This window comes from Staurois parvus, unplaced genomic scaffold (genome assembly GCF_062004578.1).
Source record: "Staurois parvus isolate SC_StPar_1 unplaced genomic scaffold, SC_StPar_1.0 ptg000341l, whole genome shotgun sequence".
Lineage (NCBI taxonomy): Eukaryota > Metazoa > Chordata > Amphibia > Anura > Ranidae > Staurois > Staurois parvus.
Genome location: NW_028318137.1, coordinates 681,441 through 695,195, shown reverse-complemented (window position 1 = coordinate 695,195; position 13,755 = coordinate 681,441). Strand labels below are relative to the sequence as shown.

The 13,755-nt window shown below is 42.9% G+C and overlaps 1 protein-coding gene across 5 annotated transcripts in view; it reads right to left on the bottom strand.

Moving 5' to 3' along the window:
• SERHL2 (serine hydrolase like 2) overlaps positions 1 to 13,755 on the bottom strand; it is an 801,854-nt gene that overhangs the window by 651,143 nt on the left and 136,956 nt on the right. For all 5 annotated transcript variants that reach the window (XR_016313777.1, XM_089684280.1, XM_089684279.1 and 2 more), the window contains one exon: positions 2,081 to 2,218. Coding sequence is in view for 4 of the 5 variants with exons in the window: in XM_089684280.1 (XP_089540406.1) it covers positions 2,081 to 2,218 (138 nt within the window). In the remaining variant the exon portion in view is untranslated. The remainder of the gene's footprint in view (positions 1 to 2,080; positions 2,219 to 13,755) is intronic.

The window sequence follows — 13,755 nt, the reverse complement described above, 5'->3', positions numbered from 1 at the left end:
CGCAGTGAAGTGGAAGGACAAATGGGATGTTTTCGTCCTGTCTTCCATTCTTGCAGACACGACCATCCAAATTGCCATAGCAGCTGGTGTTGTCGAGAAGCCACTTTGTGTCCACGACTATAACCTTAACATGGGAGGGGTGGATTTCAACGACCAGATGATGAAGCTGTACTTAGTTTCCCAAAAAGCCAGACACTGGTACAAAAAAGTGTCTATTTATTTCAATAATGCTTTTGTGCTTTACAAAGCAACTGGACGAAGTGGATTCTTCCTAAAATTCCAAGAAGAGATCATCACGGCCCTTTTGTATCCAGAAGGTGCTGTGGTTCAAATCCCCAGCACAGATGCAGTTAGCCAGCTGCATGAGAGGCTCCTGTATGTGGCTAGGCTGCCAAAAAGTCTCTCACATGTGGTATCCCCATACTCGGTAGAAGTATCAGAATGTATTTTAGGGTGTAATTTCACTTATACTGCACCCATGGCACGTGTGAGCAATAAATCATATAAGTGACAATTTTTTATTTTGCAATTTTCCAAAAACTTGCGGTAAAAAAATAAATTCTTTTATTGACTCAGCATGCCTCTCAGCAGATAGTTTGGGGTGTCTACTTTCCAAAAAGGGGTCATTTTGGGGGCATTTTATGCCCAGCATTAGAAGTTTATGCCACACATCATTCACTCTTCTAACCACCTGAAGACCAAGTCTTTTCTGACATATACTATTTAAGAGACAGAAAAAAAAATGTTTTTGTAATTTTCCAAAAACTTGTGAAAAAACATAAATCTTCCATGGACTCAAAATGCCTCTCAGTAGATAGCTTAGGGTGTCTATTTTCTGAAAAGGGGCCATTTGGGGGTGTTTGTACTGTCCTGGTATTTTTGCACCTTAAATGTGATAGGCAGTCAGAAAGTAAAAGCTGTGTAAATTCCATTATCTATACCATAGTTTGTATGCTATAACTTTCACACAAACCAATTAATATGCAGTTATTGGGATTTTTTTTACCAAAGACATGTAGCAAAATACATTTTGGCCTAAATTTATGACGACATGTGAGTTTGTGGATATTTTTTATGACAGAAATGAGAAAATATAATTTTTTTCTCAAAATGTTCGGTCTTTTTATAGCACAAAAATAAAAACCACACAGGTGATCAAATACCACTGCAAGAAAGCTCTATTTGTATGAAAAAAAGAGAAATTTCATTTATGTACAGTATTGCATGACTGCGCAATTGTCAGTTAAACTAGTGCAGTGTTGTATAGCAAAAAACAACGTAAATTGCAGCATCTATACTATAATTTATAGATGCTATAACTTTCACACAAAGCAATCAATATACACTTTTTGGGATTTTTTTTTTTACCAAAAACATGTAGCAGAATACATTTTGGCCTAAATGTATGATTAACTTTGAGTTTACTATATATTTTTTATAGCTGAAAGTAAAAAATATTGGGGTTTTTTTCAATATTTTCAGTCTTTTCATATTTATAGCGCAAAAAATAAAATGCGCATAGGTGATCAAATACCACCGAAAGAAAGCTCTATTTGTGTGAAAAAAAGGACATAAATTTTATTTGGGTACAGCATTGCATGACCATGCAATTACCAGTTGAAATAGTAATTGCTACAATCACAATTCTCATGTCTTATACTCATGTCAAATACTTAATTAGACTATACTCTTCTTCAACATACAGAAACTAGACACTTTTCATGCAGATATTTTACATAATACAATCTTGTGGGTTACAAAGCCACCAAATCTACACATGAATTACTTTTGTTAACTGATATTCAAATGATGGGTTGATGTCAGTGAGCTGACTCACCCATTAGACATTAATATAATCCACTAATGGCAAGATTTGTACATCTTTTATCTAGCGCTGCCAAACCATTTTCTAAGCATAGTCATAAGGTACACATCAGCCAAGGAGCAAGGCGCTCCTAGCCCTCTTGTATTGAACTATATTGTTGCTGTATTGTCTCCCGTTATATTGGAAAGCGCTGAGCAAACTGTTGGCGCTATATAAATCCTGTATAATAAAATAATAATAATAATAATAACTCACCTTTTGGGAGCAAAGGAATGAGTCTATCAAATGTATTGGCGTTATCCAACCAGCCATGTAAGCAAAGAATGGGATGGCCTTCACATGGGCCCCATGCTTTGGCTGCTAAGTGTCCCCATGGAACTGTAAATCGCAATTCTGAAATACAGAATAGAATAATTTGCTAAGAGATGGTTGTGCTGATTGATGGGTCATGGCATCACATCCAAAGTGAATAATCAATTACCAAAGTTTGTGAAATTTTTAGGTGCCAGCAAAATACAGATAATTTTGTACCATAATAAATCTCTCTATGAATACAGTACTATTAAAACTTATTGCACTTACAATAGTCTATCATTTACATCACTTATTAAGTGATACATATTACATTCACTCTCGTTTTCTATTCCTTCATATCACCACTCTCCTTACACAAATACCAATAATGGAAAGGAGCGCAACACAATCTGAAATGTTTATATAGCTGCAGTGCTGAGAGGGGAGTAGAGTCTATGCATTTAGCAGCTTTGCTTCCTCAGGAGACAGACGAAAATATATCTATAAAATCACAAACACATACTGTATGTCAGGCCTTGAAATTTCCACTCGCCTGCTTGCATTGGCGAGTGGAAATTATGAAGGGGGCAAGTGTGTCCCCAGGGCCATCTTGCTGAGCAGGCTCCGAACTCAGGGCCGGATCTGTCACTCGCACAGGAAGCCATCAACAGTTGAGCAAAATTAAAGCAAAGGAAGGTGTGTGTGCTGTGCTCTCTGCCTCCCCCTAGAGTGCAGTACCCGGCTCTGTGAGTGAAGGTAACGAAATACTGCAACTTTTTATAGGGCTGTGTGTGTGTGTGTGTGTGTGTGTGTGTGTGTGTGTGTACACATGTGTGTGTATTTGTATGTGTGTGTGTACATGTGTGTGTGTTTATTTGTATGCGTGTTTGTATGTACATGTATATGTGTGTGTGTTTGTGTGTGTCTGTGTATGCATGTACATGTCTGTGTGTATGCACATGTATGTGTGTGCACATGTATGTGTGTGTACATGTGTCTGTGTGCGTGTACATGTGTGTGCGTGTGTGCATGTGTGTGTTTGTATTTGTATGTGTGTGTGTGTTTGTATTTGCATGTGTACGTGTGTGTACATGTGTATTTGTGTGTGTGTGTGTGTACATGTGTGTATTTGTATGTGTGTATACGTGTGTGTGTGTGTGTGTGTTTGTATGTGTGTGTATTTGTATGTGTGTATGTACATGTATCTGTGTGTCTGTGTATGCATGTACATGTGTCTGCGTGTATGTACATGTATGTGTGTGTACATGTCTGTGTGTACATGTGTGTGTGTGTGTGTGTTTGTATTTGTATGTGTACGTGTGTGTATTTGTGTGTGTGTGTGTGTGTGTGTGTGTGTATACATGTGTGTGTGTATATGTACATGTATCTGTGTGTGTTTGTGTATGCATGTACATGTGTCTGCGTGTGTGTACATGTATGTGTGTGTACATGTGTCTGTGCACACGTGTACATGTGCCTGTGTGTGTGTCTGTGTGTATTTTCATGTGTGTGTATGTATGTACATGTGTCTGTGCGTGTGTATTTCTGTATATGTACATATGTCTGTGTGTATGTATATGTATGTGTGTCTGTACATGTAAACAATGGATAAATTGCACTTACAAGATAAACAGTTAAAAAGACTCATCGTGTGGTAATGAGATCCAGGTGGGACATCCAGCCGTCAACTATGTCTATAGGACTGTTCCCAGTGGCCCATAGTGAGATTGGCATATGAAGGGGCAAAATTAGCTCCCATTGCAGTGCCTTGTAGCTGCAAGTAGAAATCTCTATCAAATTGAAAATAATTATGAGTAAGGCAAAATAGTGTAGCACTGAGAACAAATGTGGCCTGTCTAGGGTTAATGGTAGCATCATCTGAGAAAAAAATGTTGTATGGCCCGTATGCCAACATGGTGGGGTATAGAGGTTTAGAGAAAGGAGACATCAAGGGACAGCCAAAGATATGTAGGTTCCCATCGATAGGTATGCAGTAGTTCTAATAAGTGTATACCATCTCTGATTAAATGATTGCAGATTTTGGGCTAACGATTGTAAGAATAAAATCTACATATTGTGAGAAGCCGCTAGAGACACTGTTCATGGCGGCCACTATGGGTCGGCCAGGAGGATTGGTAGTATTTTTATGCACCTTGGGCAAATAATAGAAATACGGCGTGTGGTAAAATTCTCGGATCAAAAATGATATTTCCATTTTAGTAATAATACCATCATTAAATGCTTGGGTAGCTAATTGTTTGGCCTTGTTACTGAATGTAAGGCATGGATCACTTTTTAATTTAGTATATGTGTCTGTATCTGATAGTAAATAATATAAGTGGTGAAGCGCTCAACTTAAATAATCAAAACTAGTGCAATATCCCCATATATAAATAATAAATCCCTAGTGATATAACAATACACAAATAATACCTCTTAGGTTATACAAATAATACTAATAAATAATACATAAAAAACTAGTGCAATATCTTCATATAGATAAAGAATATATATCCCTGGTGATATAGTGAAAACTAATAACTCTTAAACTGTGCAAAAGGTGAAATACAATGATTATTAAAATAAATGGTGATGCCACACTGTGCAAAATAATGGCAAAGTGTTCAAATAATGTCACTCCATGCTGCAATAGTGCTCTTCGTGAAAATCTTGACGTGACTCCCCTCAATAGCAGAAATGCCCCCTCACCTTCCACATTCGACCCTTGCGGGTCACAGAGCTTTTTATATATATATCTCTGTTAGATGTTAATCTCCTCCACTGCCTCCACCGACCATGATCCTCCTCCAGGCAGTAAGTACCACTCCAATTACTCCCCTCATACACCGAACTTTGCCAGATAAAATTCTCCTCCACTGCCACCACCGACCAAGATTATCCTCCAGGCAGTGAGTAATATCCAATACCCCTCACACAATGGACTCAGGCACAGAGCGATTCCATGGCATAATGCCGCCTCGAAACCAGCAACGGGGCTCCCTGGTCAAGCTGTTCTTAGCAAGGAGTACAGGGACCACGCCCAACCTTGAGAACGATTCTGGATGGACAGCCAGCCCTTAGACCAGCTAGGAGGGGATACGCCACCTGTCCTGATTGCAGGAGGAAGAAAAAGACTGATAGTAGTCTATGCATTTCCGAAAGATAGTCATTACGGTTTAATATGACTATACTACCTCCTTTATCAGCAGGTTTTATAATTTTTTATTTCTATTTTTATTTCTGTTTTTATACTTGTATTAATTCCTGTACAATGCAGGAAAACTTGTAGGTCCTTAGGACCCAGGAACTACGTGCCTTCCTCCCATTCCCTTCACACTATAAAAATGTCAGAGTTCTACTGGGGCTCAGGTTTGAAGAAGGAGCCTATTGACCATGCTCTGAAATGCATGACCGCCCCCTTCACCTCCTACATCTGACTCTGCTCTTCAAACTTAATTTTTGATGCACAGGCACATCCTGGACTCTACTTCCTGATCCTATAGACATAGTTTGCTGCTGGACAGCTGGATGTCCCACCTGGATCTAATTACCACACCATGAGTCTTTTTACTGTTTATCTTGTAAGTGCAATTTATCCATTGTTTACTAAATAAATTGTCAATACTGCACTTAGAGGCACCTTCCTCTCTTTTTCTTGTTACTGCATTAGAGCCTTGCTTCCACTCTAAGAAGAGCTGCCTCAGTGTTACTGCTCCCATCCATCCATCCCTGATATCCATCTGGCACCTTTATCTTACAGCTACAGAGGTTGGGCTCCAACAAGCGCGCCTTATATAAATATACAGTGTTTGTACATGTGTCTGTGTGTGTATACATGTGTCTGTATGTGTGTGTGTGTACATGTGTCTCTGTGCGTGTGTACATGTTTCTGTGTGCGTGTGTACATGTCTGTGTGTGTGTATAGGTGTCTCTGTTTGTGTGTATGTACGTGTGTCTGTATGTAAACCTACAGTTGCAAGAAAAAGTATGTGAACCCCTTGGGATTACGTGGAGTTTTGCATGAATTGGGCATAAAATGTGCTCTGAACGTCATCTAAGTCACAACAATAGAAGAACACAGTCTGCTGAACATAATACTACACAGACATTAGATGTTGCCATGGTTTAATTGCACATAACATGTAAACATTCACAGTGCAGGGAGGAAAAAGTATGTGAACCTTTGGAATTAATAACTGGTTGACCCTCCTTTGGCAGCAATAACCTCAACCAAACGTTTCCTGTAGTTGCAGATCAGAGCTGCACAACGATCTGAAGTAATTTTGGACCACTCCTCTTCACAAAACTGTTTCAGTGTAGCAATATTCTTGGAATGTCTGGTGTGAATCGCTCTCTTAAGGTCATGCCACAACATTTCAATCGGGTTGAGGTCAGGACTCTGACTGGGCCACTCCAGAAGACGTATTCTGTGCTGTTGCAGCCATTGTTTTGTTGAATTACTTGTATGCTTTGGGTCATTGTCCTGTTGCATCACCCATCCTCTGTGGAGCTTCAGTTGGCGGACAGATGGTCGTACGTTTTCCTGCAAAATGTCTTGATAAACTCTGCAATTCATTTTCCCATCAATGACAACAATCCATCCAGGCCCTGAGGCAGCAAAGCAGCCCCAAACCATGATGCTCCCTCCGCCATGTTTTACAGTGGGGATGAGGTTTTGATGTTGGTGTGCTGTGCCTTTTTTTCTCCACACTTAGTGTTGTGTGTTCTTCCCAAACAACTCAATCTTGGTTTCATCTATCCACAGTATATTTTGCCAGTAGTGCTGTGGAACATCCAGGTGCTCTTTTGCAAACTTCAAACGTGCTGCAATATTCTTTTTGGACAGCAATGGCTTCCTCCGTGGTGTTCTCCCTTGTACTCCATTCTTGTTTAATGTTTTCCTTATTGTAGATGTGTCAACAAAAATGTTAGCATGTGCCAGAGATTTCTGTAGGTCTTTAGCTGACACTCTGGGATTCTCCTTTACCTCATGCAGCATTCTGCGCTGTGCTCTTGCAGTCATTTTTACAGGACGACAACGCCTAGGGAGAGTAGCAACAGTGCTAAAGTTTCTCCATTTGTAGACAGTCTGTCTTACCGTGGACACATGAACATCAAGGCTTTTGGAGATACTTTTGTAACCCTTTCCAGCTTCATGCAAGTCAACAATTCTTGATCGTAGGTCTTCTGAGAGCTCTTTTCTGCGAGGCATGGTCCACATCAGACAGTGCTTCTTGAAACCAGTAAACCCAAAACAGGTGTGTGTTTTTTAAGGGCAGGACAGCTGTCAGCAACACATCCAATATCATCACACTGATTGGAGTCAAGGTTGGCTCACTCCTGGCTCCAATTAGCTCTGGGAGAAGTCATTAAGCTAGGGCCTCACATACTTTTTCCTCCCTGCACTGTGAATGCTTACATGTTATGTGCAATTAAACCATGGCAATATCTAATGTTTGTGTAGTATTTTGTTCAGCAGACTGTGTTCTTCTATTGTTGTGACTTAGAGGACGTTCAGAGCACATTTTATACCCAATTCATGCAAAACTCCACGTAATCCCAAGGGGCTCACATACTTTTTCTTGCAACTGTACATGTATGGGTGGTTTGGTCAGGTTCAGGATTATGTGGTCATTATAGGTGTTGGAGTATGGGGCATTTGATGTACTGCTGGGTTGGAGAGAGGGTTGGAAATGCTTGGTATGGTTTTGTGAGTGAAAGATTATGGGGGTTATGGTTGTATGCGGTGAATGGTCAAAGTATGATGGAGTGTTTAGGGAGACATTGGAGGCTCTGATGTAATGTGGGGGGACTCTGGGGTCCCTGATGTAATGTGGGTAACATTTAACAGTGTAATTTCATGAAATAATTTGCGAGGGCGTGTTTAGGGGCAGAATTAGGGGTGTAGCAGGGTAGGGGTTGGGTGGGGCAACTGGTGGCGAGTAACTCTTAAGGCCTGGCTAGTAGCTCAGGACTTGAAATTTTAAGCCCTGCTTGTGACGGGCGTGGCATCAGAACCCAGCCCTTCTCACCAACTTGTGACCAAAGGACTAGCCAATCTAAAACAGAGCTGCCACTTGCGTAACAATGCCACTCTCAGCTGCACCCTGCACAGAGATTTTCCAGCTCCTGGACCACAATCTATGTGCCAGTAGCCTGAGAGCGATTGTTACTGGGTCAGGTTAATTACGCAATTAACCCTTCACACTGCCACCACCACCTTTTTACAGAGAAGGAGGAAACTCACAAATCTTAGCAGTAACACTATGCTGTTTGAATAAGCGTCTGTATACACACTGCCACTGCAGACAGATGTATGCAGAAGTTCTAAAACACACAGTAGCACTCTTCAGAGACAGGGATTCTTAGTTTGCATTAAAGAGCTTTAGAAACAGTTCAACACTTTTCAGAAAATAGGATTTATTACTAAAAGGTCAAAATGGTGCAATAAAAATATTTACAGAACAGATGTAACAAATATATACAGTGGGGCAAAAAAGTATTTAGTCAGCCACCAATTGTGCAAGTTCTCCTACTTAAAAAGATGAGAGAGGCCTGTAATTGGCCTCATAGGTAGACCTCAACTATGAGAGACAAAATGAGAAAAAAAATCCAGACAATCACATTGGCTGATTTGGAAAGAATTTATTTGCAAATTATGGTGGAAAATAAGTATTTGGTCACCTACAAACAAGCAAGATTTCTGGCTCTCACAGACCTGTACCTTCTTCTTTAAGAGGCTCCTCTGCCCTGCACTCATTACCTGTATCAATGGCACCTGTTTGAACTTGTTATCAGTATAAAAGACACCTGTCCACAACCTCAAACAGTCACACTCCAAACTCCACTATGGTGAAGACCAAAGAGCTGTCGAAGGACACCAGAAACAAAATTGTAGACCTGCACCAGGCTGGGAAGACTGAATCTGCAATAGGCAAGCAGCTTGGTGTGAACAAATCAACTGTGGGAGCAATAATTAGAAAATGGAAGACATACAAAACCACTGATAATCTCTCTCGATCTGGGGCTCCACACAAGATCTCACCCCGTGGGGTCAAAATGATCACAAGAACGGTGAGCAAAAATCCCAGGACCACACGGGGAGCCCTAGTGAATGACCTGCAGAGAGCTGGGACCAACGTAACAAAGGCTACCATCAGTAACACACTACGCCACCAGGAACTCAGATCCTGCAGTGCCAGACGTGTCCCCCTGCTTAAGCCAGTACATGTCCGGTCCCATCTGAAGTTTGCTAGAGAGCATTTGGATGATCCAGAAGAGGATTGGGAGAATGTCATCTGGTCAGATGAAACCAAAATAGAACTGTTTGGTAGAAACACAACTCGTCGTGTTTGGAGGAGAGAGAATGCTGCATCCAAAGAACACCATACCTACTGTGAAGCATGGGGGTGGCAACATCATGCTTTGGGGCTGTTTCCCTGCAAAGGGACCAGGACGACTGATCCATGTACAGGACAGAATGAATGGGGCTATGTATCGTGAGATTTTGAGTGCAAACCTCCTTCCATCAGCAAGGGCATTGAAGATGAAACGTGGCTGGGTCTTCCAACATGACAATGATCCCAAACATACCGCCCGGGCAACGAAGGAGTGGCTTCGTAAGAAGCATTTCAAGGTCCTGGAGTGGCCTAGCCAGTCTCCAGATCTCAACCCCATAGAAAACCTTTGGAGGGAGTTGAAAGTCCGTGTTGCCCAGCAACAGCCCCCAAACATCACTGCTCTGGAGGGGATCTGCATGGAGGAATGGGCCAACATACCAGCAACAGTATGTGCCAACCTCGTGAAGACTTACAGGAAATGTTTGACCTCTGTCATTGCCAACAAAGGATATAGAACAAAGTATTGAGATGAACTTTTGATATTGACCAAATACTTATTTTCCACCATAATTTGCAAATAAATTCTTTCCAAATCAGCCAATGTGATTGTCTGGATTTTTTTTCTCATTTTGTCTCTCATAGTTGAGGTCTACCTATGATGCCAATTACAGGCCTCTCTCATCTTTTTAATTGGGAGAACTTGCACAATTGGTGGCTGACTAAATACCTTTTTGCCCCACTGTAATATATATATATACATAGAGAGAGCAATAACACAACAGAGAGATAAAAGAAAGAAGTTTAAGAAGGTAGAATACTTGCAGAAGTCCTGGGTTTAAGCAGCGTTCAAGTGTCCTGAACAAAAGGGTGCCTTTTCTCCCAAAGTTGGTTCCTGATGTTAAAAGGGAGAATCTCTTCATCCTCCTCTCCAGGCATGACAGCCTGTTTTCTAGTGTCCCAGCAGGGGGTGTCTACTGAAGCCAAGGGCCAATCGCCTCATTTGGGGAGGGGGTTTAGGCGGAGACCCAGGCTAGGACCAAATCCCTCACAAGTCCTGAATGTCCAGACATCAAATATGACATATCTTACCACTGCGTCCTGAGATGTCCGGGTTTCTCACAGGTATAACAGCTTAACAGCTGCGGTTGTCAGGCAGGAATGGCTTTGCCCCAAGTACTGCAGGTGTTGGGTGATGGGAAGCTTGACTCATCGGCATAGGAGGGGTTGCTATGGGTGATTTCCCTCCTTTCCAGCCATTCGGAGGAGCCTTGCAGTGGTCAGACACCCGCGTGTGGACATAGGTGTCGGCCAGGTCTGCTGCAGCTTTGGCAGATGCAGTTTCTCTCTCCAATACAAACTGTCTGACGTCTGCCGGGCAGAGATGCAGTAGTTGATCTTGTATCATGAGATCCTCCAGGGACTCGTAGGAGTCAGCTTTCAGTCCTCTGGTCCACTGCCGGAATGTGGTATGTAAGCGACTTACCACATCCGTGTAAGAGTCCCCAGGTCCCTTTTGCAAAGACCTAAACCGCTTGTGGTACACTTTCGGGGTCAGCTGGTACTTCCGGATGATGGCTTCTTTTAGAGCTTCATAACTGTCGTCCTGCTCCTCTGGCAATTCGACAAACGCATCCAGGGCCTTGCCTCGTAGCCCTGATGTCAGGTACCGACCCCCTTTTGCTTGGGGCAGATGGTACTGATGGCAAGTTTTTTCAAATGACAGTAAATACATGTCAATGTCACTATCTTTTTTTCCATCACTGGAAAAAGGAGCCCATGGCCCATGCCCATGTGCCCATGGCCGGAGAGGCGTCCCTGTGCTCTAGGGACCTGAGGTTCTGAGCCTGTCGCTGCTGCTGGAGCCTAGCCATCTCCAGTTCGTGCTGACGATCAGCTTTCCTCTGCACCGCCTCTCTCTCTGCCGCTGCCTGGCATTCCGCAGCCTCTCTCTCAGCCTGGCGTTCCATGATCTGCAGGTATGCCAGAGGATCTGCCTCCATGATGTGATTCAGGGCTTCCTGCATCTGAGGAGAGTCTCTGCTGGTTACAGGCACTACGGTGTTGGCCTGCTCATGCTGTGGCGTTTAGGCGACATGCGGTGGTACTCCAGTGTCAGTCTCTGTATGCCCATCCTGCGAGGCCGTATCTGAGCCACTGGGATCAGAGGTGGCGGGAACCCCTTCAGTTCCAGGTTCCCCCGGTTTCTGGTCTGCCCGGATATCATACTCCTGTAAGTCACAAATCAAATTTTCACGAGTTTTGCCACCGACGTCAATTCCTCTTGCTTCACACTCGTCACTTAAATCACTTTTGTTCATTCTCTTGTATTCTGCTACACCAAGCATAATTGCAAGAAAAGGTAGAATAGAAAGCAGAAAAAGGAAGGAGCTGTTGCTGTATGTCTCTTTATATATATATATATTTAAAAAAAGGTTACAATCCTTCAGTGCAGAGCTAATTCCTAACAATGCACTGAATGCTCTGATGCAAACTATCCCACGTACGCTGCCAGCCAATATGTAACGGGCATGGTGTCAGACCCCAGCCCTTCTCACCAACTTGTGACCAAAGGACTAGCCAATCTAAAACCGCACTGCCACTTGCGTAACACTGCCACTCTCAGCTGCACCCTGCACAGAGATTTCCCAGCTCACTGGACCACAATCTATGTGCCAGTAGCCTGAGAGCGATTGTTACTGGGTCAGGTTAATTGCGCAATTAACCCTTCACACTGCCACCACCACCTTTTTACATAAAAGGAGGAAATTCACAAATCTTAGCAGTAACACTATGCTGTTTGAATAAGCGTCTGTATACACACTGCCACCACAGACAGATGTATGCAGACGTTTTAAAACACACAGTAGCACTCTTCATAGACAGGGATTCTTTGCATTAAAGAGCTTTAGAGAATGCACGGCCGGCTCCTGGATGGACATGCGATAGGCACCGCTCCGTCCACCCGCCAGAGCTAATACGCCGCACACCCGTACCGAGGGACACCGCGACTACAGGGAGGGAGATAAGAGGTGTGCACACCTCAGCATCCATGCCACGCCGCCGAAAAACCCCTGGACCACCAGGGAAACTCACTCACTTCTCCCCTGTCACGGCCGAAATCCAAGATGGCACCGGCGGCAGCACAGGAGATTACAGCAGCCATGAGGGAGAACACACAGCTCAGCCCACAGATGCCAGGCTATGGTACTCCCTATACCCTGGGGACCCTGGTGAGTCTTCTCCCCCTCTGTCCCCCACAACATGCAGCCCTGCCAAATCCAAGCCTCGCCTGGATATAGACCCCGCACCCGATTATCAGGCCCTTAACCAGCCACCCCCTCATTTCAGTGCTGATATGCCTGTGATAGCGTCATTCCCTGCATCAGACAAACCTATCACGGAATTATGCATGAAAAATATGCTACTATCGCTTAGACAATCCCTACATAGCGATATACAGTCACTAGTTCAGATTACATCCGTGGTCAAAAAACAGGAGCGCAGATTACACCATATTGAATCCAGAATGGAAGAGATTATCACAGCGCATAATGACCTGATTGACGCACACACTGACCACACATCGGACATCGAACAAATAAATCTGAAACTAGCTGATCTAGAAGATAGATCACGCCGCAATAACATCAAATTCAGAGGTATACCTGAAAATGTCCCTAATGAAACGCTACTATCCTATATACAACAGTATATAAAAACACCTCATCCCATCTCTCTCAGATTTGGAAGTAGCCATAGACAGGGCTCACCGACTACCTAAACTGTCATTTCTCTCAGCATCAGTCCCAAGAGACATCCTGGCATGGATACACTTTTACCACATCAAAGAAAAAATTATGTTGGCAGCCAGGAATCCACCCTCACTGCCGCCATAGCACGCAAATAATCGGCTGTTTGCTGACCTATCAAAGGCCACGCTCCTAAACCGCAAAAAAAATTATTACTATCACTAAAGCTTTACGAAACCATGGCATAAGCTATCAATGGGGGTTCCCAACTAAAATTACCATTAAACAACACGGTAGAATTTTCACAATCAAAAACCTTGAAGCGGGCTTGGAGCTACTAAAGGCATGGAATATACTGCCTGAAGATCCTCCACATTCCAACACTACTAATATCCAGAAAATGGAGGCAGAATGACTCTGACCTAGCACTCCTTCTATATACTTCCAACGCTTCACCTTGGGAAATATACCTTACTCTACTAATCTCTGGCGATCGGCCCTGTTCTTAAAGAAAAAAAAATGTTTTTGTTAAAGAAAAATGTTTGGC